The following is a 26414-nucleotide window of genomic DNA, read 5'->3' on the forward strand; positions in this document are numbered from 1 at the left end:
TGAAGGCCCTTCAAATCCACTTCAAAACAGAACTGGTCCCTGAAAAATTTCGATTTTGAAAATTTTGTGAAAAATTGGAAAATTGCTGCAATACTTTGAAGCCCTCTGATGTTTTCCAAAAGTAAAAACATGTCGACTTTATGATGGAAACATAAAGTAGACATATTTTATATGTGAATCAATATATAATTTATTTGGAATATTCATTTTCCTTGTAAGCAGAGAGCTTCAAAGTTTTAAAAAAAATGCTAAATTTTCAATTTTTTCATCTAATTTTGGAATTTTTCACCAAGAAATAATGCAAATATCGACAAAATTTTACCACTAACATAAAGTAGAATGTGTCACGAAAAAACTATCTTGGAATCAGAATGAAAGGTAAAAGCATCCCAGAGCTATTAATGTTTAAAGTGACAGTGGTCAGATGTGCAAAAAATGGCCGGGTCCTACAGTGAAAATTGTCTGGGTCCTTAAGGGGTTAAGTAATGTAATAGACAGACCCCTATTTTTAATACTCAGGGACTCTATAGTAACAGGTACTGTTCCCCAGGACTGGCGCATGGCAAATGTGGTGCCAATAATTAAAAAGGGGTCAAAAGATTACCCCGGGAATAATAGACCTGTTAGTTTAACCTCCATTGTATGTAAATTGTTTGAGGGTTTTCTAAGAGATGCCATTTTGGAGTATCTTGATAAAAATAAATGTTTGACCCTATATCAGCATGGGTTTATGAGGGATCGGTCCTGTCAAGCTAACCAGATCAGCTACTATGAGGAGGTGAGCTCCAGACTGGACCAAGGGCAATCGCTGGATGTTGTATATCTGGATTTTTCCAAAGCATTTGATATGGTTCCACAAAAAAGGTTGGTGCATAAAATGAGGATGGGGCTGGGGGAAAATGTGTGCAAATGGGTAAGTACCTGGCTCAGTGATAGGAAATAGAGGGTGGTTATTATAGGGGTATTCCTGGCAAAACCTTTTTTTTATATATATCAACTGGCTCCGGAAAGTTAAACAGATTTCTAAATTACTTCTATAAAAAAAAATCTTAATCCTTCCAATAGTTATTAGCTTCTGAAGTTTTCTGTCTAACTGCTCAATGATAATGTCATGTCCTGAGACCTGTGCATGATGGGAGACTATCCCCATAGGAACTGCACAGCTCCCGGGACATGAGTCATCAGAGAGCAGTTAGACAGAAAACAACAACTCAACTTCAGAAGCTAATAACTATTGGAAGGATTAAGATTTTTTAATAGAAGTAATTTACAAATCTGTTTAACTTTCCGGAGCCAGTTGATATATATAAAAAAGTTTTGGCCTGGAATACTCCTTTAATGGTGCTTATTCTGATTGGGTGACTGTTACTAGTGGGGTACCACAGGTGTCAGTCTTGGGTCCTGTTCTATTTAATATATTTATTAAGGATCTTGTAGAAGGGTTGAATAGTAGAATAGTCATCTTTGCAGGTGATACTAAACTCTGTAAAGCAGTAAACACTATAGAGGACAGTGCACTTTTACAAATGGATGTGTATAGGTTGGGGATTTGGGCTGGGAAGTGGCAGATGAGGTTCAACACTGATAAATGTAAGGTAATGCACACATGGAGGAAAAATCCGGGCTGGGATTATGTATTAAATGGGGCCACACTTGGGACGACTGATGTGGAAAAGGACGTGGGAGTCTTAGTTAATAGTAAATTTAGCTGCTTTAGCTGCCAAGGCAAATAAAATCATGGGGTGCATCAATAAGGGCATAGATGCCCACGACAAGGAAATAATTCTACCACTGTACAAATTACTAGTCAGACCACACATAGAATACTGTGTACTGGGCACCAGTGTACAAGAAAGCTGCTCCTTTGAACACCAGGTGAGGGCGACTCCAATTTACTTTTTTGGGACACTGTGTGTACTTTACAGGACCCTGAAGAAACTCCTGTCCTCTACATAGACAGTGATTTACAGCAGTTCTTTCTTACTTTTATATGTAAGGACTTCTTACTTTATCTGTATTAGTTATCTACTTATTTTTCTTTAATTCTCACTTTTTCCTTTTTGGATGACCATTTGGGGCTTCAGAACCAGTTACATGGTTTCCATACGGTTATGGTTTTACCATACAATGGTTTCAACATACAATGGTTGTCTTGTAAAATGGTAAACTACAAGTCACAACATATCAAGGTAGTAATTCATGTTTGCACTTAAATTTTTTTCTCCTCACCCTCTAAGACTTATATGATGTGCTTTTTACGTGTGAGCAATTGTACTTTATAAGGACATCACTCATTTTTACCTCAAAATCTACAGCGAATACCAATTCTGCACAAAAAATAATATATTTTAAAGAAAATTTGAAGAAAAAACAAGATGTTTTCGTCATGAGGACCGTGGGAATAGATAATAATGAAAACATTCAATTGGCTCCTTCCCAGGTAGAGTTGCACTCACAGCACAGCACCTGTTTGGGCATATATAATAAAAAAGGTCAGCCTCCTTGTGGTCCCTCCGATATCTTTAAGTATCAACGGGAAATCAGCAAGCAGGAACAATCTGTAGTTGCACAGAAGATTGGGTGGCGCTTCTTCAAGTAGTAGATGAAAAGCCCGTTTGCAGAAAATAAAATCGGCTTTATTTGATACAGCACAACGCACTTTAGCATTTCCAGCCCAGACCATGTTCTTCATTAGACATCAACCTAAGAGAAGAAGATTGAGACGGGGCAGACAGACTTTTCCTTTACTTCCTGGATGTAAATGATGGCGGGATATGGGAGAACGGGGCAGCAAAAGTAATACATCTGTATTACAATAGGAATACCCATGTCCAAAGAGGGCAAAGGTTAGGAGTTTTTCCCTAACCAGATAACCCCTTTAAAAAGGTATATCCAGGAATAAACTGCACCACATGTTTGAAAGTGTTAAAGGGGTACTCCGCTGCTAGACATCTTATCCCCTATCCAAGGGATAGGGGATAAGATGTCTGATCACGGGTGTCCTTTTGCTGGGGGCCCAGCGATCTCTCCCAGTACCCGGCGTTCTAAACAAACGCTGTGTTCCTGCGGCAGTGTTCGTGACGTTCCAGATATCCATTTTGCTTTACTGTTATATTCTATAGTGACTTTACTGCCATCTAGATTTGGAGAATTTCTATAAGGATAAAGAATATTTGTGACTCTTCAAAGGTGCTGTAACACATAAATAAAATGTTCATTTGATCAATTTTGGAGTGTTGTGGACCATTCTTCTTTGTCCAGTCATTAGTTCCAGTGAAACACCTTAAAACCTTATGAGGATATGTTTAGTGTGTATATGTGTATATGGTGTATTCTTTTTCTCACTGCTAGTTGTGTAATTCTCACATAATTGAAAAGAGTTTTTATATGATATCCATGGCGTGTTAGACAAACACAATTGGCACAAACAGCCAAGTGCATGTCTATAGATATGATACTTTCTCAGTTTCAGGTTGCATTTTATGGTCACCTACATGCATATCATTTCACACGGCACACACCTCTATTGTAACAGACGTCTTGCACTACACAATGGATCACTGTTCACTTTGCGGGAACAATGCCCCTGAGCTGTAATGATTCTTTTTCCACAAATTTTAAGTTTGTATCAACAAAATACCCTGGTAAATCTAAGCTGGGAGCTTTTAGAAAAAATTATCTGATGCAATTAAAAACTAGGGCATCTTATACTGCTTATGGTGTACTTTAACCTTAAAAAGCTTTAACTCTTTCAACACTTCATTGCCTATATTTTAAGGCAAAATTCTATCCATTGAACTTTGTAGATGTAAAATCTGATTTTAGTTATCTAATAAATAATCTTTTTTGTAACATTGATACTGTGAAATTGTTAAAAATGTGTAATTTTGTATTGTTATAATAATAAGCATTATTTTAAAAAACGAAATTTTTTGACGTCACACCCGGCACTGGTACTTTGATTAATGCCCATGTGGCAGCAACGTCTCCTATAGACATTAATAGAAGGAGCTGCAAGCTTCCATGTTCACTGCCGCTGCCGGCCCAGAGATTTCGGGGACCCCTAAGATGTTTGCAGCAGAGTACCCCTTTAAGTAAACACATTGGATTGCATTGAGAATTATTCAAGACACAACTAAGACTTCCCATGCCACATACTCTAAAAATCTATCCCAGCTCAGAGCTGGCCTAGGTTTTAACTACAATTTGTACTGGCTACCAGGCGTAAATTGTAACAAACATTTTTTACGGTTTCCCAATGGCCATCAATGGGAATCTAGCATCAATGTTCCTTGAGTGCTCATGATCCTGCCTGTGCTTCACCTGTTGTCCTTCCTTGGGTTAGTTTCATAGGTGCTATCCACTGTATACCGGAAACACCTGAGAAAATCTGAGATTTTGCAAATGTTCTGACCAGTTGTCTATCACAATTTTGCATTTGTCAGACTCACTAGGATACATACACTTGCCCATTTTCCCAGCTTACTGTTTGATTGCTGCCTAATATCTCCTACCGCCTAAAAGGTGTCCGTGCCTGGTTTAAGTATATTCATATAGCAGTTTTAGTTGATACCTGTTAAGAAAAATTTTCCTTGTAGGAATATGATCCTTTCATGTTAAGTGTCTTTTGTCCTAAAAAAAAAAAAGATTAAATTACAGCTGATACTTGTCTGCTGTTACCCATTCATGTAAATAGACACTTTCTATCCTTCTAATGTGGCTTATAAATATCTTGATCACTAAACCTACAGATTTTAAGTGAAGATAAACACGGAGGTTTAACAATCGTTTTCTCTCTTGGTAAGAGATTCATCATATTCTGTGCATTTGTTCTTTTAATTTAGAAATATATTTATATATTTAAATTGATATGGCTAAATATAATGTGTTTCTTTTTTTTTTTTTTTTATATTCTGAATTGTGTGTATTCTAATTTGTGTCATTTTTCATGTTTTTGATTATACTTTTGCCATAAATACTTTTCTTTTTTTTTACATTACATTTTTTTCAACTAAACCATTCTACTTCTAATAATATCCCTTTTCTTATATAGTGCTAAAATATTACACAACAGTTTGATTTTTCCTATCTTAGACATATATATAAGAGGTACAGCTAATGTATTAAGAACACTATTCTGCTCCATCTGTATTCTATTAATATTACATCTAGTTATTCTTTGTCAGACAAGAAGAACACAATATATAGACAGCCAGCCTTTCACAACGTGCAAGTTCACACACAGACCTGGCGGTAAGATCTGGTGCACAGACTCAACCCATGGCTGTTTCACAGGTAAGCTAAAGGTAAAGTAAATCTTGTCCAGCATCCAGATTAAATAAAAGGAAGATGCCTTATTTCTTCAATTTAACAACATGAGCGTATGCAATAAAATGGAAATATAATGTACTGAACCACACCAACACACTTCCCATCTACATAGTATTCTCAGCCATGGCCATGATTAAGAATCCCATGGGGATTGGAAACTTGTCGTTGTTTTTTTTTTACATGATATTCCTACTTTTAATATGAAGAAATAAAGCTTCTTACTATGGAATCTGGATACTGGCTAGGATCTTCTCTGTCTTGGAATTATTCTAAAATTCTCTTTAGTACAATTTCCCTGATATTATCAAACAGGGCCACTGAAGCAAAGAACATGATATGTGCCAAATGTATTATGTGTTTTAGACATATATTTTACTGCTACTTAAATATTCTTAAAATATGTGTATAAAAAAATGTTGGTTGAAAGGCGTTATAAGATGTTTATTCACATCAATGGCCATTTTTATAGTGAGAAATATTGGTGTAGAAAAGGCAGAAAAGTGTCTGACATCTCACCAATTGTTTAATGAGACATAGACCGTTTTGGTAAATTTTGGTACAATGTACACCATCTGGTAAAATGCTGTATCTTTCCATTTTTTGATAAATCCCTTCCAGCGTATGAAAGTAAGTTTAGGCATGACTTATGGGTAATTGACATCATTACTGTACATAATTTTGTATTCACAGATTTTGAAGGGAAACCTTGGCATTATCCTACTCATATTCATGTGTTTGCAGCCCAGTACTTGCCAGTCATGCTCCTCAGCATTTAATCGACTACCCGGTAAAGTGAACCTTTTGCATCAGCTGCTAATGTGAACTGGATGTTTTTTAACCATCACTCACTTATTTTTCTTTATAGAAAACAGTGATATGATCGTTACATGTGGACCATCAAATATTCAGCTGTCCATCAATGTCTGCCCGGTATATTTTGCCAACTTCCTTCCAAATTTGCTTGCGCTGAATGGAAAACACAATCTGACTGAATGTATGGGGGTCATGGATAACTCAACAGAACCTCCAGTGTTGAAATTCACCCAGCAGCTTGATGATTCCAATAGCAATACTTGTGGAAATATCATTGAGGTGAGAAGTCATGGTATTAAAGTGAACCTGTGGCCAACCCCCCAAAAATGACATAGCTTTATCATCAAATAGCTTAGGGTAACTTTGAGACACCCTTCCTTTTCCAAGATATGTGGGCTTATAGTTTGTCTGACAATTTGGGGAATCATTCAGATGGGCGTACAGTCAGGGTGTGTGTTTGTTGTTTAATGAGGTGCATGTATGCCTAATAAACACCCGCTGACTGTACAATCCCAACCATTACCTGGTATTTACCCCCATTATTAAAATTAAGTTCACACCCATCTGCCTCATTCCTGAAATTGTCAGACAAAATATAAATCCTAATAATTCAGGAATGGAAGGGTGCCTTAATAAACTGTAAAATGATGTTTGATCAGGATGCCCTAAACTATCTTTGAGTTTGGTCACAAGTCCTCTTTAAGATGCCAGAAGACAATGTTTTGTCCTTTTCTTTCCCGGACAATGCTAAATTGGTTCCTCTAGTTTTTATGTAGCAGAGATAAATTTATCAATAGGATTTTGTTTTTGTTACCTGTGCTTATACCTAAAACTTCAAGTAAACGTACCCCATACATGCAATAAAGCCTGAAATGTCTGCTGCATTTGTATGCAAAAAATAACAAAATTACTCTACCTCCACAGATTATAAATGATGTTGGTACAGGTTATTTCAGTCAATATTCAAATGTCCAAACAGTGAGCATCTCTGGATTTGTGGACTCCTTGCCATTGACAGAAATGGGACTGGTGTCTTACAGCACAAACTTATACTATAACTTTTCATGCCATTACCCACTGCAGTACCTTATGAACAACACTGAGTTGCTTACGTAAGTATGTGTAAAGGCTTGGTTCTACTGATGTTTTGGGATCATCATGGATTTTCGAGTGATAAAGGGATTTGAACTCATTACTTACTCATTATCATGAATAGCATTAGATTTGTCATTCATTGGGGAATAGATATGGGGCTTCTAGCCTTATGCTTCTAGTGAAATGGCACCACCCTCTTCTCCAAATTGGGAAAATGAACATGCATTAACCATATATAGAGTGACAGGAGTGCCACTTGCATTAGACTTTAGCATTTCGAGCATCTGTCACAAACTGTTGAGCAGTACTGTCACCTATATCCTTCATAGTTTTAGTTACTGTTTTTCCTTGCCATACTTTTCTTCATATAAATAACCCTCAGTGATATGGGCATGCAAAGCCAAACATATATATGACACTAATAATAACTCATGTTTTTTAGGTATTAAAATTTTCTCTGAATACCTGTAAACTGAACTAGCGTTGTGGGTGTTAGAGAAAAACTACACATTATTTAAAATATTGTGGTGTGCCTCCTATCTCTAATATATTAAATAGACAGATGGGGAAGATTTCTGAAAACCTGTCCAGAGGAAAAGTAGCTGAGTTGCCCATAGCAACCAATCAGATCGATTCTTTCATTTTTTAAAAGGCCTCTGGAAAATGAAAGAAGTGATCTGATTGGTTGCTATGGACAACTCAGCGACTTTTTCCTCTGGACAGGTTTTCATAAATCTCCCCCATAGTGTGGTGCGACTTTTACTTGTGGGGCTCCACGTAACCCTTGGTCCAACGGTGAATGAAACTACAGATGTTTGCATTAGCTGGACCGGAGAAGTTTTCTTGTCCATTTATACAGTCTGTTGACATCAAGTACAACACTTTTGGCTAAAACTCATTAAAAACTCAAACAAACAATTGTTTTAAAGCTTGAGAAAATATGTTCCTTTTTTATCTCAGATCTCTTATTGCTTTTCCTTAGTTCTTTTGGAGCAGTGGCAGTTAACAACAATAATGGTAGCTTTCTCGGTACCCTGCGTATGCAGATTTTCACGGTATGTGTTATCAGTGGCCTTTTTTTTTTATGTTACTGCATTATACCATATGTAAATTTTATTATATTACTGTTTTATGTCAGTGTTTAGTTAGCGATATATTTTTTATTGCATTAGCAAAAACTAGATGTGACGCTGTTATGTAATGTGACGCTCCTATTATTAACATACAGTGGATCCCTCAACATACGATGGTAATTCGTTCCAAATGAACCATCGTTAGTTGAAACCATCATATGTTGAGGGATCCGTGCAATGATAAGTATAGGAAGTTATACTCACCTGTCCCCGCCACTCTGGACTGTCACCGATGCCCTGGATGTCGCCCTCCATCGCTGTCGAATTGTCCCTGGGGTGTCCCCGCTGCTCCAGAACGTCACTGCTGCCAGGGAAAGTTGCTTTTCATCACCGTCATCACGTCGCTGTGCACGCCGCTCCTATTGGATGACGGGGCGGCATGCACAGTGGCGTGATGACGGCGACTGCCATGCAGGGGATCCTGAAGAGGACGTTCTGGAGTGCCGGGAACAGGTAAGTGATCATCACCGCAGCACATGGGGCACCTTAAACGGCTATCCAGCGGCAGCTGAAGTAGTCTGCGCTGCCGGATAGCCATTTATGCGATGGCCCCGACATTCAAAAGCATTGCATCTTGATGCTGCCTTCAACATGCGATGGCCTCTGAGAGGCCATCGTATGTTGAAATTATCATATGTCAGGGCCATCGTAGGTCGGGGGGTCACTGTATTATTATTATTAGCTAAACATTGCACATATTTTAAATAAAGGATGAAAACTTCACCACAGAAACAACTACAAATGGCACCACCTTTCAACTGAAGAAGAAAATATATGTGCAAGTATCCAGTAATAACACAGCTATGAGGTACAGCATATGTCCTTGTGGGATACTAACATTTCTTGGTTATATCTATTTCAGGCACATTTGAGTGACTATTCCTGTGGAAGTGGCGGCCTTATTATGCTATGCCTAGTCTTCAAAAAAAATTTAATAGCTAAAGACCCTGGCACAGATTAATTCTTAGACCGTTTAAACTTTGATAAGACATTTTAAGAATGTGGCAAATTTTTCCATGGCTCAAGCTGTTTGATAAATCTGAAACATTATGTCTTGTCTCAGTTATGACTAATTAGTTTTGACTATTAGTTGTCTTAAACTGTGTCCGGATTTTCAACATTATTATGGTGCATATTGTCACATCTCAAGCCATGCTTGCCTGTAAAGTATCTTAAACCATAGTAATTGTGGTTTCAGTCATGTAAGACAGATTCTTGACACAAACTGTGATAATCCTGTTGCATTTGCAGTAGTAATTCTGGTTTAGGGTACGTTCACACGTACAGCATCCTGCGCACATTTGATACGCAGGATTTTCTGCTGCAGATTTCAATGTAAACCAAATGACTGAGCACAGCTTCTAATCTGCAGTTACAAATCCTGCGCATCAAATCTGCGCAGGATCCTGTACGTCTGAACACACCCTTAAAGAGGTTATCTATCTTAATTAATTTGTACAATAGAAGGCTTTCTCATCCCTTTCTTTTCTTTCAGTTTTAGCTACCTGAAGGTGGAAACCTTCAGTAATGTGTGGCAGACTGGTTTCTAAGGATGCACTTTGTGAAACCTTATTGAAAAGACTTTAGTTGTAAGGCGGTTTATCCTAAAAAAGTTAGAAACCAGCTTGTCAGTCATGATTGAGCAGATCATCTCAAATCTTGATTGAGAATGCCACTCTGAAGTTTTAAATAAACTTGCAGGAACAAGGACAGACTATATAAATGAATATCATCTTAATAGAATTTAAAAGGGTACTCCTGTTCTGAAAAACGTATCCCCTATCCACAGGGTAGGGATAAGTGTCTGATCGCGGGGAGTTCAACCGCTGCAACCCCCTGCAATCTCCAGCATGGCACTCTTGCTCTCCTAATGCACAGAACAGGGGTGGTCATGCCCCTTCCATACATCTTTATGAGATGCATGGAGGGGTCATGGCCACCCCCGCTCTGTGCACTAGGAGAGGCAGGGCACTGTGCAGGAGATCGAGGGGAGTCGCAGCGGTCAGACCCACCGCAATCAGACACTTATCCCCTATCCTGTGGATAGGGGATACGTTTTTCAGAACCCGACTGTAACTGTATTTACAAAGATATTAAAAATCTTCGGTTCCATGCTGTAAATACGTTTTCCTTTAAACATAACCAACAATGTTATTTGAGAAGTCAGCAAAAGTAAAAGCATACTAAAAAAAATCTTGTTTGGGAATTCATTTTAGTATTTCATTGGAATGACTTCTAGAAAACATACATCATATAAATAACTAATTAAGAATGTACAATTGCTTTTGATAACTTTTTCTTTGTGTTTCAGCTATGTTGTTCACCTGGATCAATGCTATGCTACACCCAACCCGGTTGTTACAAATGTGGTCAATGAAAGCTACCCCCTTATCTCAGGGTAATGTAATGCCAATTTTACATCCGGAATCAAAATATCCAAACTAGACTGCAGTAGCTGTTTTTCAAAGTTACTCCCTAATCTTGTATATATTTCCATCTTGATATATTACAGCTGTGTTGTACAAAACAGGACTACCATTATTTCAAACGGTCAAGGCTCAAATGCCAGATTTAGTTTCGAAGCATTCCGCTTTCTGCAGTACAATGGTCAGCAAACATCGTCAATATATCTGCACTGCTTCACCCGTCTCTGTCTATATGACCAATGTCCTGTAAGTGATCATCGATTAAACATGTGCTAAAGGGCTGCTAAGCTAAAGTCTGGGTTATCCAGATCTTCTGAACAATACTCAAAACATCTTTCAATTATGTTTATACTCATCATTGTCAGGCTGATTTAAGTATTTCTAACTGGGATTATTGGCATTCACCAAGGCCTTGGTATACACAAAGACTTTCAACAGAAGTTATTAATAAGGTCACTTCTATCACTCTCTTCTCCCCACTGTTCACCATTGCTCAATTTTGCATACACCAAAACCTTTTTAAAACAATCTTACATCTAGCAAATATCTACATGACAAGGATGTCTAAAAGACATTTGGTAAAATATCTGCCCACTTGATCTTGTTTTATCTCAAATCCAGTTCCAAAGACCTCTAGAAACATTTCCATAGATATTGATAACTCTCTTATAGATGATGCTCCTTTACTGCTCCTTTATTAAAAATGAAAGTTATCATAATTAACATTTTAAAAATATCCATACTTAACCTCTAGAAATGCACAGGCTCCAGAAAGAGGAGGGAGGCTAAAGCTAATACAGAGCCAGTGGTCGTTTCATTGGGACCCATCTACATGCGAGGTAAAGTGTCTAGTCTTTAGAGTAAGGTAAGCTGTGTGTAATAAAACTCTACATTATATTGGTTATCAATTCTTTTGCAGAGGCAGAGAATCAAGGGTCCAGTGTTTCTAGTGGTGGTAAGTTTGTGCTTTGTATCTTCTTACATTAAATTTTAAAATACATAAAAAAATAAGGTATAACTAAAGCTTTACAGCAAGGACATATGGCTAGTATCTAAAATAAATCTCCTGAAATGTTACTGCCTAAACCTTCTCACTGTTTTTTATGAACTATGTTGATACATTTTTTCATTGGATGATATACTTTAGAAAACAGAAATGTCCAGTGCAGTTCTTTAGATTAAAAGCTTATCTTTATTTGAGTCAATCAGACACATACAGAACATGGAGATACAAGTGACTGTGTGTAATGAAACTCTACATTATATTGGTTATCAACTCTTTTGCAGAGGCAGAGAATCAAGGGTCCAGTGTTTCTAGTGGTGGTAAGTATGTGCTTTGTATCTTCTTACATTCAATTTTAAAATACATAAAAAAAATATGGTGTAACTAAAGCTTTAAAGCAAGGACACATGGCTAGAATCTAAAAAAAAAGAGCAGGGAGTGCAGTGAGATAATACAATGTATAAGATAACGTTTGGTGAGGAGCAGAGCCCTTTCAGCATTAGTCCTAAAAGCTGTACACTTACTATAAAAAGCATAGGAAGCTGCCTGCAGATAAGGCATAGAAGAGAGACCCCTAGTGGCCAAAAGTATAAAATGAAAAAACTGGTATAAATATTAATATTTTTTAATGAAGATATATTACAATATGTCTTCATTAATGATTATGAACAACATATTAAAAGTTTTTGTTGATGACAGGTACTCTTTAAGAAAAAATATATAATAATAAAATACAAAAATGAATCTGTAATTAGTCTCTGCACTTTGTTAAAAACGTTTTTTTATTTTTTTATTTTTTTATTAAATACAGGAACAAGTGTTACTGTTGGTCTCATTATTGCCATCTTCCTCGGAATGTGGTTCTAAACTGTCTTCGGTGTCTCAGAAAATAGAAAAATATGAGTGCACAAACAATAAAATCATCATATATACATTTTAATGATTGCATACAATGGTTGAAGTCAATATAGAATGCTGATTGTAAGCAAAGCTTATATATTTTGTGAACACTGTGTAAATTGTATATATGATTCCTCATGTAATAAAGCCTAAATATTGCTAAAAATAAAAAAATAACTGTTTGCTTCATGCTTTCTTCTGCCAATGTTTAAAATACTGAGTTGACTGATGCACAGTATGATTGATCAATATAGTAAACTGTGTTATAAGTGGATTTGAGAATAGAAAAATAAAAAAATAAATAGTCACTGTCGTTTTAAACTTGAATGTGATATCCTTTGTTTTCTGTAACATCAAGAATTCTTACCCCAGAAAAAAAACCTAAAGCCTTGGCCCCTAGGTGTCTCACTTGTCTGCCGACTTCTGTTCACTGCTTATTGTTAGGCACAGTGTGTCTCTAGTAACAGAGAGACCAAGACACACACAGGACAAAACTTACATAGTATTATGTGCAAAACAAAGCCAGGGCTGTGTACCTACAATCTGTGAGCCTGTCTCTGTCTTTCATGAGATCCACATGTCCCTGAAAGATAAATCGAAGATTTCCTTTCATCATATAGCAGCTGCAGTTCAGTATTATAGTTTAACCCGTTCCTTGGTGTACTACTGCTGTTTTTATTTATTTTACAGTTTGCTCATGCAGTCCCTTGCACCAGTGCTTCAGCATTTCAAACCCACATTCCATTCATAGTACATCCATATGTAAATCCTCCTCCATCACAGTACAAGCTTGTTCAATCCAGTGTTCTTTCATCAGCATTATGTCATGGCCTGATATAGTAATAAGAAGTAAGAGTACTGCTGTATTGTCTTTGGTCAGACAAGTAATTGAAAGAAAGTGCCTGTGTGAGTACTACTGGCAAACAGTCCATATCTGGTACTGCTCTCTAAAAATGGAAAAAAAAGCTTCTGTAGATAAATAGCTTTTGTAGAGGGTTATTCTAACAAAACATGTTGGTTTTTAAAAGTCTTTTGAAACATTGTGTATTTTTTATTATATAAATATAACACATTCTTGGTTGGTATGTGCACCATGTTGTATCACCCGTCCTCTTATCACCCAAAAAAGAAAAAAAAAAAAGAAACAATTGTGGAAATTTACAACAACAATGGCAAAGCAAAAGTAAAGTGGTTACCTATAGCCGCCAATCAGATTAGTTATACAGAGACTTTTAAAATAAAAGTTGCACACTGATCCGATTTCCACTTATCACTAGTTTTAATGCAGGATTTCCACAACTTTATGCATCAATTACATCACACATTTTAATGCATTGTGTATCCGGCTGCTGCGATCTCCTGTAAGGGGCCCCGGTAGTCGGCAGTAAGATGGGGGTTTTCGTCCCCAGCATGATGTGGTGGCCAACATGCCCCCCCCCCCCCAATATATTCCATAGAGATACATGGAGGGCGTGTGTCAGCCACCGCTTCATGCAGGGATGGAACGCTCCCTTCATGCGGACTGCCAGTGCCTTGTACAGGAGATCGCAGGGGGTCCCAGCGGTCATACCCCCCACTATCTATAACTTATTCCCTATCCTTTGGATTATTAGGCACGACAGTATTCCTTTAAGGTTAGGGTTTAGGTAAAGTATTCTTGTCATTCTCCTGGTGCTCTCAAGAAATTTACAGGTTAATATACGGTACATTTTATATATGGTGATACACAGTGGTTATGCATTAATAATTAATGGTCTTGAAGATCTAATTATATTATATAAAAATATTATATATTGTGTAGCAAGAAAAAAAACGTTAGCATTAAGCTGGATGTTTCCCTTGAACGGCCTAGAAGGTGGTTTATGGTTATAGGAAGCAATTACAGAGGTTGTCCAGGACATCATTTTTTATATATGGTACTTTTAAGATAAAAAGTCACGATTACTTTATCTGATCCTACAGCTCCAAGTATTATGTCATCTGGTCTTCAATCTTTACAGTTTCTTCCTGCTTCCAACATGAGTTGTTTTAGCAGGATCTGCCTGGTCAGCCAATCACTGACTGAGGCCGGACAGCAATGCAGCCAATGATTGGCTTAGTGGGCAGTTCCCACTGAGGTGACTTGTCTCAGAAGCAGGAAGAAGCAGCATGTGAGGCCAGAAGTCAGACTGGGAGCTTGGTTAGATGAGTATCACTTATTTTTTTTTTTTTATGCACCACCAGCCATATATTAAAAAAATGTATGCGACACATAGCGACCATCATGATCGTAACAATTGTGCATACACAGTAACAGTAACTGAGATGGGTCTCCACCACCCAGTGAGGATTTATCCCATGCCTATTGATATGCCGTATTCTGCTCTATAGAAAATCAGTAACTGGTAATTTAGTGTTGTGTTCTTCTGGCTGATTGTTGTCCATAACCTGCTATTTATGGCATGAATGGCCAATTTACGGACAATTAGACCTTCTAAAAGGGTTTGTCTGTAAGGGTGCGTTCACACGGCCGTCTGTTCCCGTTTTTTTTTTTCCCCTTTAGGTTCCGTTGTTGCTGCTTGTAAATGGATTACAAACTGTTGTAAAATAATCCCATTGATGTACAAAACAAAGACAGGCGTCCTGCACTCGCCGCTCATGCTCTGGTCAGTCGGTTCCCATCTTGGGCTGCTCCTCCGGTAAGGTAATCAAGGTAGCGTTGGGCGCTCAGAGGCGACTGCCGGCGGTTTCATGCAAAGGTATGCGCTTCTTCCGGCCTCCTTAATGTCAATGGGATTTTTTTTACAATCCTTTCATATCCGTTTGCACCCGTCTACGCTCATTTTCGTTTCCTTTTTTTCGGAGAAAAGACGGTGCATGCAGTATTTTTCCTCCCATCAAAAAAGGAAGAAAAAACGGATACAGTAAATTTAACATTAAAGTCTATGGAAAACAGATGAGCCTTAAATGTCATCCGTTTGCATCCGTTTTTTCAAACAGTTTTTTGATCCGTTGTTACTTCTGAGCATGCTCAGAACAAAAAAAAAAGTATTTTTTTGGTTTATTAACTGAACAATCCGTTATTGTCCATTTTTTTTGTAAAGTCCGTTTTCATTTTTGACGGGAGAAGAATGGGATGGGTTTAGACGGCCGTGTGAATGCAGCCTAATACTATAATCTAAAAGACAAAAGACAGAAACGCTCCCTTGTGTGAAACCTTCAGCATAAATATTAAAAATAGGTGAGCCAAGGGTTAACTCACCTAAAACAGTTGTGCAAATTCCAGCACAACACGTATAGGCTTCACATTCCTCGTCACACTCAGGCCTGAAGAAGAAACCGATCCTGTTTCATAACGCATAGCATGTTTTAATAAAATAAGTTTTCATCATCATCACCCCTGGATCACCTTATTGGCAGCGCCTATTATCCTCCGTAGAGTTTGGAGTGGTATTGGAATCTAATACTATAATTTGGAAGTGTGCAGTTCTGATATAACATTACAGTTTGGGATATTTTACATCAGGGGTCCTCAAACTTTTTAAACAGGGGGCCAGTTCGCTGTCCCTCATACCGTTGGAGGGCTGGACTATAGTTAAAAAAACAAACAAAAAATACTATGAACAAATTCTTATGCACACTTATATATCTTATTAATGGACTACCCCATTAAGTACATAAGTACGCAGCACAATTCCCCCCCACATTAGGTTCACATTAGGTTGTAGTTCCCCCACATTAGGTTGGCAGTATAGTTCCCCCATATTAGGTCGTAGTTCCCCCACATTAGGTTGGCAATATAGTTCCCCCCACATTAGGTTGGCAGTAGAGATGAGCGAACTTTTCAAAAATTCGATTTGGCCGATTCGCCGAATTTTCCCGAATCTATATTAAAAAAGGCTACTTCTAGCCTACATACAGTCTCTATATGGGTATAGAACACTTTGCTGTGTCCTAAAACAGCACAGCACAGCCGCACAGCAGCACAATGACAGAGCCTGGTGGTGGCATCAGTGTCAGGAGACCATATAGTGACTGAATGACATAGTGTGGAGGTGTTGGCAGCATGAGGACACCATATAGTGGATGAATGGCACAGCATGGAGGTGCTGGCAGCATGAGGACACCATATAGTGGATGAATGGCACAGCGTGGAGGTGTTGGCAGCATGAGGACACCATATAGTGGCTGAATGGCACAGCGTGATGGTGTTGGCAGCATGAGGACTCCATATAGTGGCTGAATGGCACAGCGTGGAGGTGTTGGCAGCATGAGGACACCATATAGTGGCTGAATGGCACAGCGTGGAGGTGTTGGCAGCATGAGGACACCATATAGTGGCTGAATGACACAGCGTGGACATGTTGGCAGCAAGAGGAGACCATTTAGTGGCTGAATGGCACAGCGTGGAGTTGGCTGATGCACTATTACACCACACACCAGGGCTTCACAATTCCCCCCCAAAAAACAACACAATATATGAAATTTTTGACACAGATTTCTCATAGGTAGCAAAAATTAGAAATTTCCAGACCCAGGCCCCATCTCTGCGGCATCAGGAGCCCATATATTGCCTGTAGGACACAGCCTGGAGTTGGCTGATGCACCGGTACACACCCGGGCTTCACAATCCCCTCCTAAAAACAACAAAGTTTTAGAAATTTTTTAAAGAAATACCTTTGTGTAAGAACAAGCGCATATCCAACAGTTCACAAGACTCTATAATGCAGGACGGTGGACCACCCAAAGACATTCTTCTCAAAAATAATAAACCCTGGTCTCCAGAATTTCCACTACTGCCACACCACGCTGACTGCCAACCGTGCTACCGCCTTGCTGACTCAAGGGCAACCTGCAACTCTCTTCTCCCAATGATGAACCCCCCTTCTCCTGAGATCGAGCAATAACAGGTTTGTTATGCCCTCAGATGTCCGGGGCCGCAGGCGCGCTCCACTGAACGGATTAGGGTGTGTCCATCTTTTTTGGTAGCACCCGCAATCCAAAAATTTTAAATTCCCAGACCCAGGCCCCACCTCTGCGGCATCAGGAACCTATAGATTGCCTGAAAGACACAGCCTGGAGTTGGCTGATGCACGAGTACACACCCGGGCTTCACAATCCACCCCAAAAAAAACGCAAAATTTTATTGAAATTGTATGACAAAATACCTGTTTTTTAAAAACAAGTGCATATACAGCAGTTCAGAAGACTCTATAATGCAGGACGGTGGACCACCAAAAGACATTCTTCTCAAAAATAATAAATCACACAATGTTTGAAATTTTGAAATTTGGTTAAAAAAATTATTACATGTGTGTAAGCGCATCTCTCTCCAAAAGATCAGATCACAAAAGGATTCTAATCAGCAAAAATGATTAAGCAGAGTTAATCCCTCTCCATATATATATATATATATATATATATTTTTTTTTTTTCATTAAAAAATCACACGCAACAAGCGTTCTGTTGTGTAACGGTTAGCATTCTGCAAAATTCAATTTTATTACTGATAAAATTATCAGTAAATTTAACAATAACACTACCCAAGAGTGTTTAATTACCCCATACATTGCACCAGGAGCAGTCAGGAGTAGGCCTCAGCAGTACCCAAGAGGCTTTAATAAACCCCTACCTTGCCCGGTCAATTGCGAGATCGAGCAATAACAGGTGTGTTATGGCCTCAGATGTCCTGGGCCGCACTGGCGCTCCACTGAACGGATTAGCGTGTCTCTATCTTTCAAGGACTGGTGCGTGTTGCACGCTGAAACCAGTTCGTGATAGGGATCTGGGATTGCAATTCTTTAATCTTAAAACGAGGAATTACCAGTAAGTGAGGGTCATAAGCTGGCGTTGATTAAGTCCCTGCCCTTTGTACACACCGCCTGTCGCTATAAGCAATTGGATTAGTTAGTGAGTTGGTTAGTGAGGTCCTCAGATCGGCCCAGGCGGGGTAGGAGAAGGCCCTGGCAGAGCGCCGAGAATTTAACGATCATTTTTGAAATTTGCATTAAGCATGTATTTAGCTACTGCTAAACATCCAAAAATGTAAGGCCCAAGGCCAGAGGCACCAGGGAGGCAAATAGTTCCTGAAAGACACAGAATGAGTCTGGATCATGCATTTGCAGTACCCAAGAGGTTTTCATAACCCCTTACATTTAACCTCTTAAGGACCCAGGGCGTATGGATATGCCCTCACACCCTGGGCCTTAAGGACCCAGGGCGTATCCATACGCCCTGGCGTTTTCCGGTCTCTGCCGCGCGCCGGGCAGAGATCGGAACTGGATGCCTGCTGAAATCCTTCAGCAGGCATCCAGGGCAAACGCTGAGGGGGGCCATGTAGGCCCCCCATGTCGGCGATCGCCGCAAATCGCAAGGGAAATCGCCCTTGCGATCTGCGGCGATACCGGGCTGATCGGGTCTCTGGGACCCGACCGCCCGGTAATTTCGCATGATCCCGGCTGTCACAGACAGCCAGGACCATGCTAACGTATAGGAGCGAGGTGGCAAGCCTGCCACCTCCTCCTATACCCTGCGATCTGTCGGTTAGTTAACCGACCAATCGCAGGAGGGGGGGGGGGGCGGTTACTTCCTCCAGTCCTGCCCGGCCCCTGAAAGTCCGGAGAGGACGGGAGGAAGACCGGAGGACGCGGCGGGGGACGGGGGAGTGCTGGGGACCGGCCCCGGTACTTACCTCGTCCCTGAAGACCCGGATCCTGGCGGCGGAGACGGCGGCGGCGGCGACAGGTGAGTAGATCTTCAGCCGCGGTCGGGCCCTTTACAGCAATGCACGTCGCCGTAAAGCGACATGCATTGCTGTAATGGGACCCTGTAAACTACAACTCCCAGCATGCCCAGACAGCCCTTGACGTCTGGGCATGCTGGGAGTTGCAGTTTTGCAACATCTGGAGGTCCACAGTTTGGAGACCACTGTGTCCTTCCAGATGTTGCAAAACTACACATCCTCAGCATGCCCTTACTGTCCAGGCATGCTGGGAGTTGTAGTTCTGTAACATCTGGCCCTTCAGATGTTGCAGAACTACAACTCCCAGCATGCCTGGACAGTTTTGGCATACTGGGAGTTGTAGTTTTGCAACATCTGGAAGGGCACAGATTGGGAACCACTGTATTAGTGGTCTGCAAACTGTAGTCCTCCAGATGTTGCAAACTACAACTCCAAGCATGCTGGGAGTTGTAGTTCGGCAACATCTGGCTCTAAAGATGTTGCCAACTACTACTCCCAGCATGCTTGAGAATGTTTGGGAGTTGTGGTTTTGCAACAACTGGAGGCACACTGGTTGGGAAACATTGTCTGTTTCCTAACTCAGTGTTTCCCAACCCGTGTGCCTCCAGCTGTTGCAAAACTATAACTACCAGCATGCACTGATAGACTGTGCATGCTGGGAGTTGTAGTTTTGCAACAGCTGGAGGTCCCCCCCTGTGAATGTACAGGGTACATTCACATGGGCAGGGGCTTACAGTGAGTATCAGGCTGCAAGTTTGCGATGCAGCAAATTTTGCGCGGCAGCTCAAACTCGCTGTAACCCCCCGCCCATGTGACTGTACCCTAAAAACACTACACTACACTACACTAACACAAAATAAAATAAAAAGTAAAAAACACTATTTATACACATACCCCTACACAGTCCCCCTCCCCAATAAAAATGAAAAACGTCTGGTACGCCACTGTTTTCAAAATGGAGCCTCCAGCTGTTGCAAAACAACAACTCCCAGTATTGCTGAACAGCTGTTGACTGTCCAAGCATGCTGGGAGTTTTGCAACAGCTGGAGGCACCCTGTTTGGGAATCACTGGCATAGAATACCCCTATGTCCACCCCTATGCAAATCCCTAATTCAGGCCTCAAATGCGCATGGCGCTCTCACTTTGGAGCCCTGTCGTATTTCAAGGCAACAGTTTAGGGCCACATATGGGGTATCGCCATACTCGGGAGAAATATCCTAACAAATTTTGGGGGGCTTTTTCTCCTTTCACCCCTTATGAAAATGTGAAGTTGGGGTCTACACCAGCATGTTAGTGTAAAAAAATAAATTTTTTACACTAACATGCTGGTGTTGCCCTATACTTTTCATTTTGACAAGAGGTAAAAGGGAAAAAAAAAAAAAAATTTGTAATGCAATTTCTCCCAAGTACGGAGATACCCCATATGTAGGCGTAAAGTGCTCTGGGGGCGCACAACAAGGCCCAGAAGGGAGAGTGCACCATGTACATTTGAGGTGATTTGCACAGGGGTGGCTGATTGTTACAGCAGTTTTGACAAACGCAAAAAAAACAAAACCCCACATGTGACCCCATTTTGAAAACTACACCCCTCACGGAATGTAATGAGGGGTGCAGTGAGAATTTACACCCCACTGGTGTCTGACAGATCTTTGGAACAGTGGGCTGTGCAAATAAAAAATGTTGTACAGACCACTGTTCCAAAGATCTGACAGACACCAGTGGGGGTAAATTCTCACTGTACCCCTTGTTACGTTCCTCAAGGGGTCTAGTTTCCAAAATGGTATGCCATGTGGGGGTTATTTTGCTGTCCTGGCACCATAGGGGCTTCCTAAATGCGACATCCCCCCCCCCCCGAGCAAAATTTGCTCTCAAAAAGCCAAATATGACTCCTTCTCTTCTGAGCATTGTAGTTCGCTCGTAGTGCACTTCAGGTCAACTTATGGGGTACCTCCATATTCAGAAGAGATGGGGTTTCAAATTTTGGGGGGTATTTTTTGCTATTAACCCTTGCAAAAATGTGAAATTTTGGGGAGAAACACCCATTTTAATGAATTTTTTTTTTTTTTTTTACGTATGCAAAAGTCGTGAAACCCGTGTGGGGTATTAAGGCTCACTTAATTCCTTGTTACGTTCCTCAAGGGGTCTAGTTTCCAAAATGGTATGCCATGTGGGTATTTTTTGCTGTCCTGGCACCATAGGGGCTTCCTATATGGGACATGCCCCCGAGCAAAATTTGCTCTCAAAAAGCCAAATATGACTCCTTCTCTTCTGAGCATTGTAGTTCGCCTGTAGTGCACTTCAGGTCAACTTATGGGGTACCTCCATACTCAGAAGAGATGGGGTTACAAATTTTGGGGGGTATTTTCTGCTATTGACCCTTGCAAAAATGTGAAATTTGGGGGGAAACACACATTTTAGTGAAATTTTATTTTATTTTTTTACATATGCAAAATTCGTTAAACACATGTGGGGTATTAAGGCTCACTTAAATCCTTGTTACGTTCCTCAAGGGGTCTTGTTTCCAAAATGGTATGGCATGTGTTTTTTTTGCTGTTCTGGCACCATAGGGGCTTCCTAAATGCAACATGCCCCCCAAAAACCATTTCAGAATAACGTACTCTCCAAAATCCCCTTGTCGCTCCTTCGGTTCTGAGCCCTCTACTGCGCCCACCGAACACTTTACATAGACATATGAGTTATGTGCTTACTCGAGAAAAATTGGGCTACAAATATAAGTATACATTTTCTCCTTTTACCCCTCGTAAAAATTCAAAAATTGGGTCTACAAAAACATGCGAGTGTAAAAAATGAAGATTGTGAATTTTCTCCTTCACTTTCCTGCTATTCCTGTGAAACCCCTAAAGGGTTAAAAGGCTGACCGAATATCATTTTGTATACTTTGGGGGGTGCAGTTTTTATAATGGGGTCATTTGTGGGGTATTTCTAATATGAAGACCCTTCAAATCCACTTCAAACCTGAACTGGTCCCTGAAAAATTGGAAAATTGCTGCTGAACTTTGAAGCCCTCTGGTGTCTTCCAAAAGTAAAAACTTGTCAATTTTATGATGCCAACATAAAGTAGACATATTGTATATGTGAAAAAAAAATTAAAATATTTTGAATATCCATTTTCCTTACAAACAGAGAGCTTCAAAGTTAGAAAAATGCAAAATGTTCAAATTTTTCCTAAAATTTTCAAATTTTTCACCAAGAAAGGATGCAAGTTACAATTTTTTTTTACCACTATGTTAAAGTAGAATATGTCATGAAAAAACAATCTCGGAATCAGAATGATAACTAAAAGCATTCCAGAGTTATTAATGTTTAAAGTGACAGTGGTCAGATGTTCAAAAAATGGCCGGGTCCTAAGGTGTAAAATGGCTGGGTCCTTAAGAGGTTAAAGATCAATGTTTACATTTGCATTAAGCATGTATTTAGCTACTGCTAAACTTCAAAAAATTATAGGCCCACGGCCCAGGCACCAGGGAGGCAAGTAGTTTGTGAAAGACACAGAATGAGTCTGGAGCAGTCATTCGCAGTACCCAAGAGGGTTTCATAACCCCTTACATTTAAAGATCAATGTTTACATTTGCATTAAGCATGTATTAAGCTACTGCTAAACTTCAAAAAATTATAGGCCCAAGGCCAGAAGCATCAGTTTTCCCCATATTAGGAGCATAGTTGTCCCCCAGATTAGGCAGCATAGATGTCACCCAGATTAGGCAGCATACATGTCCCCCAGATTAGGAGCATAGTTGTCCCCCAGATAAGGAGCATAGTTGTCCCCCAGATTAGGCAGCATAGATGTCCCCCAGATTAGGCAGCATAGATGTCCCCCAGATTAGGCAGCATAGATGTCCTCCAGATTAGGAGCATACTTGTCCCCCAGAGTAGGCAGCATAGATGTCCCCCAGATTAGGAGCATACTTGTCCCCCAGATTAGGCAGCATAGATGTCCACCAGATTAGGCTTAGTTGTCCCCCAGATTAGGAGCATAGTTGTCCCCCAGATAAGGAGCATAGTTGTCCCCCAGATTAGGCAGCATAGATGTCACCCTGATTAGGCAGCATAGATGTCCCCCAGATTAGGCAGCATAGATGTCCCCCAGATTAGGAGCATAGTTGTCCCCCAGATTAGGCAGCATAGATGTCACCCAGATTAGGCAGCATAGATGTCCCCCACATTAGGAGCATACTTGTCCCCCAGATTAGGCAGCATAGATGTCCACCAGATTAGGCAGCATAGATGTCACCCAGATTAGGCAGCATATATGCCCCCCAGATTAGGCAGCATATTTGTCCCCCAGATTAGGAGCATAGTTGTCCCCCAGATAAGGAGCATAGTTGTCCCCCAGATTAGGCAGCATAGATGTCCCCCAGATTAGGCAGCATAGATGTCCCCCAAATTAGGCAGCATAGATGTCCCCCAGATTAGGAGCATATTTGTCCCCCAGAGTAGGCAGCATAGATGTCCCCCAGATTAGGAGCATACTTGTCCCCCAGATTAGGCAGCATAGATGTCCACCAGATTAGGCTTAGTTGTCCCCCAGATTAGGAGCATAGTTGTCCCCCAGATAAGGAGCATAGTTGTCCCCCAGATTAGGCAGCATAGATGTCACCCTGATTAGGCAGCATAGATGTCCCCCAGATTAGGCAGCATAGATGTCTCCCAGATTAGGAGCATAGTTGTCCCCCAGATTAGGCAGCATAGATGTCACCCAGATTAGGCAGCATACATGTCCCCCACATTAGGAGCATACTTGTCCCCCAGATTAGGCAGCATAGATGTCCACCAGATTAGGCAGCATAGATGTCACCCAGATTAGGCAGCATAGATGCCCCCCAGATTAGGCATCATATATGTCCCCCAGATTAGGAGCATAGTTGTCCCCCAGATTAGGCAGCATAGATGTCACCCAGATTAGGCAGCATAGATGTCCCCCACATTATGAGCATACTTGTCCCCCAGATTAGGCAGCATAGATGTCCACCAGATTAGGCAGCATAGATGTCACCCAGATTAGGCAGCATAGATGTCCCCCAGATTAGGAGCATATTTGTCCCCCAGAGTAGGCAGCATAGATGTCCCCCAGATTAGGAGCATACTTGTCCCCCAGATTAGGCACATAGGTGTCCACCAGATTAGGAGCTTAGTTGTCCCCCAGATTAGGAGCATAGTTGTCCCCCAGATAAGGAGCATTGTTGTCCCCCAGATTAGGCAGCATAGATGTCACCCAGATTAGGCCGCATAGATGTCCCACAGATTAGGCAGCATAGTTGTCCCCCAATCCGTATGTGGCAAGCGTGCCGTACAATGCCCAGGTCTGCCCCAGAGGGTTTCATAACCAAGCACAATAGAGAAAATTTTGTTGTAGGAGCATGGTCAATCTACTCAGACCCATCTGTCATTGGTGGCTGGAAATCCTGGCTGATCCATTCCTGATTCATCTTGACAAACGTCAGTCTCTTCACATTTTTAGTGGACAGACGAGTTCGCCTTGGGATGACTATGGCCCCGGCCGCACTAAACACCCGCTCTGATGGCACACTACTGGCCGGGCAGGACAGCTTTTCCAGGGCAAACTCCGCTAGTTGCGGCCATAAATCGAGTTTGGCTGCCCAGAAGTCCAGCGGATCTTCAACGTTTGTTGGCAGGGTCATGTTGAGGTAAGCCACCACCTGCTGGTTCAGGTCCTGCTCCATGTCCACCTGCTGCTGATGAGTAGCTTCACTGTGCGGCTGAAGGAAGCTACTCATCAGCGACTGTAGACTCAGGCTGCTGCTGATTGAGCCGGTACTGCTCCTGCCACCCCTCCCCTCCCCAGCAGCCGTGGCAGTGGAAGGTGAGCGCAGAGGGCCCCCCGAGTCAGACCTGCGAGTGGATGGACCATGTGGCCGATAGGCATCGGCCAACCGACTACGTAGAAGCTCCCTAAAGTAGGTCAGTTTGTCCTCCCTCTCAGTGGGTGTAAAAAAGGCAAGGACGTCTTGCAAATGGGGTGAAGACTTGATGAACTTCTTGACAACCAGATTCAACACATGTGCCATGCAGGGCGAATGGTTCACACTTCCTTGTCGCAGCGCGGCCACAATGTTCTTCCCATTGTCGGTCACCATGGTTCCCATTTCCAGATTTCGTGGAGTAAGCCATACTCGGATTTCTTCCATAATGAACTTTAGCAGTTCCTCCCCTGTGTGACTCCGTTCGCCAAGGCAAACCATGTGAAGGACGGCTTGACACCGCTGTGCCCTACACACGTGGTATGATGAAGGGCCACCGAGATTTGGACATGCAGTGGAGGCCGAGGACACGGGGGAGAAGGAGGAAGAGGAGGGGGCGCACACTGTAAAAGGACCAACTGCCTGGGAGCGAGAGCATGGAGGAGGAAGCGGTGTGACCTGACCAAGTTGCTGTTGTGGCTGTGCAGGAACAACATTTACCCAGTGGGCCGTAAAAGACATGTATTGTCCCTGCCCGTAGTTACAGCTCCACACGTCGGTGCTGCCGTGCACTTTTGAACACACCGACAGGCTCAAGGATTGGCCCACCTTCTCTTGTACAAACTTATGCAGGGCTGGTACTGCCTTCTTCTCAAAGAAATGACGGCTTGGGACTCTCCACCTCGGCTCGGCACAAGCCATCAATTCCCTGAAAGCTGCAGAGTCCACCAGTTGGAAAGGGAGGGACTGCAACACCAGCAACTTGGACAGGAGCACATTCAACTTCTGCGCCGTTGGATGAGTGGGCGCATATTGTTCTCTCTTGGACATAGCTTCGCTGATCGATTGTTGGCGGAATGGCTGACTATGAGCGGAAGAAGCAGGAGCGGAAGAAGGAGGGTTTGACACAATGCTCCCTTCGGCTGAGGTGGTGGAGCCTTGGCTGGATGACTGAGGGAGCGGATGGCCACTGGGTGATGCGTCAGGCTGGACCACTACATCGGAGCCACGGTTATCCCAGGCCGCTTTATGGTGGCGCAGGGCCGTGGTGC

The 26414-nt window shown here is 41.4% G+C and overlaps 1 protein-coding gene across 1 annotated transcript; it reads left to right on the top strand.

Annotated features, from left to right (window-relative positions):
* The first annotated feature begins 5237 nt into the window (after window positions 1–5237).
* Window positions 5238–12959, top strand: LOC130294042 (zona pellucida-like domain-containing protein 1). The gene is made up of 12 exons (XM_056543414.1): window positions 5238–5295; window positions 6022–6118; window positions 6197–6423; window positions 7069–7256; window positions 8222–8294; window positions 9083–9180; window positions 10684–10770; window positions 10885–11044; window positions 11553–11637; window positions 11718–11753; window positions 12086–12121; window positions 12613–12959. Exons 1-12 carry the CDS (start codon window positions 5281–5283, stop codon window positions 12666–12668), a joined length of 1158 nt encoding a protein of 385 aa, XP_056399389.1. The 5' UTR covers window positions 5238–5280; the 3' UTR covers window positions 12669–12959.
* Window positions 12960–26414: the final 13455 nt, after the last annotated feature.

Source organism: Hyla sarda, chromosome 10 (genome assembly GCF_029499605.1).
Source record: "Hyla sarda isolate aHylSar1 chromosome 10, aHylSar1.hap1, whole genome shotgun sequence".
In the NCBI taxonomy this organism is placed as follows: Eukaryota; Metazoa; Chordata; class Amphibia; order Anura; family Hylidae; genus Hyla; species Hyla sarda.

What these genes read in the sequence shown, in the direction of transcription:
- LOC130294042 (XM_056543414.1), top strand. An exon ending in TGCGTATGCAGATTTTCACG is followed by an intron (nt 8,295 to 9,082) that starts GTATGTGTTATC and finishes TTTTAAATAAAG; the next exon opens with GATGAAAACTTCACCACAGA. An exon ending in GTCTATATGACCAATGTCCT is followed by an intron (nt 11,045 to 11,552) that starts GTAAGTGATCAT and finishes CTTAACCTCTAG; the next exon opens with AAATGCACAGGCTCCAGAAA.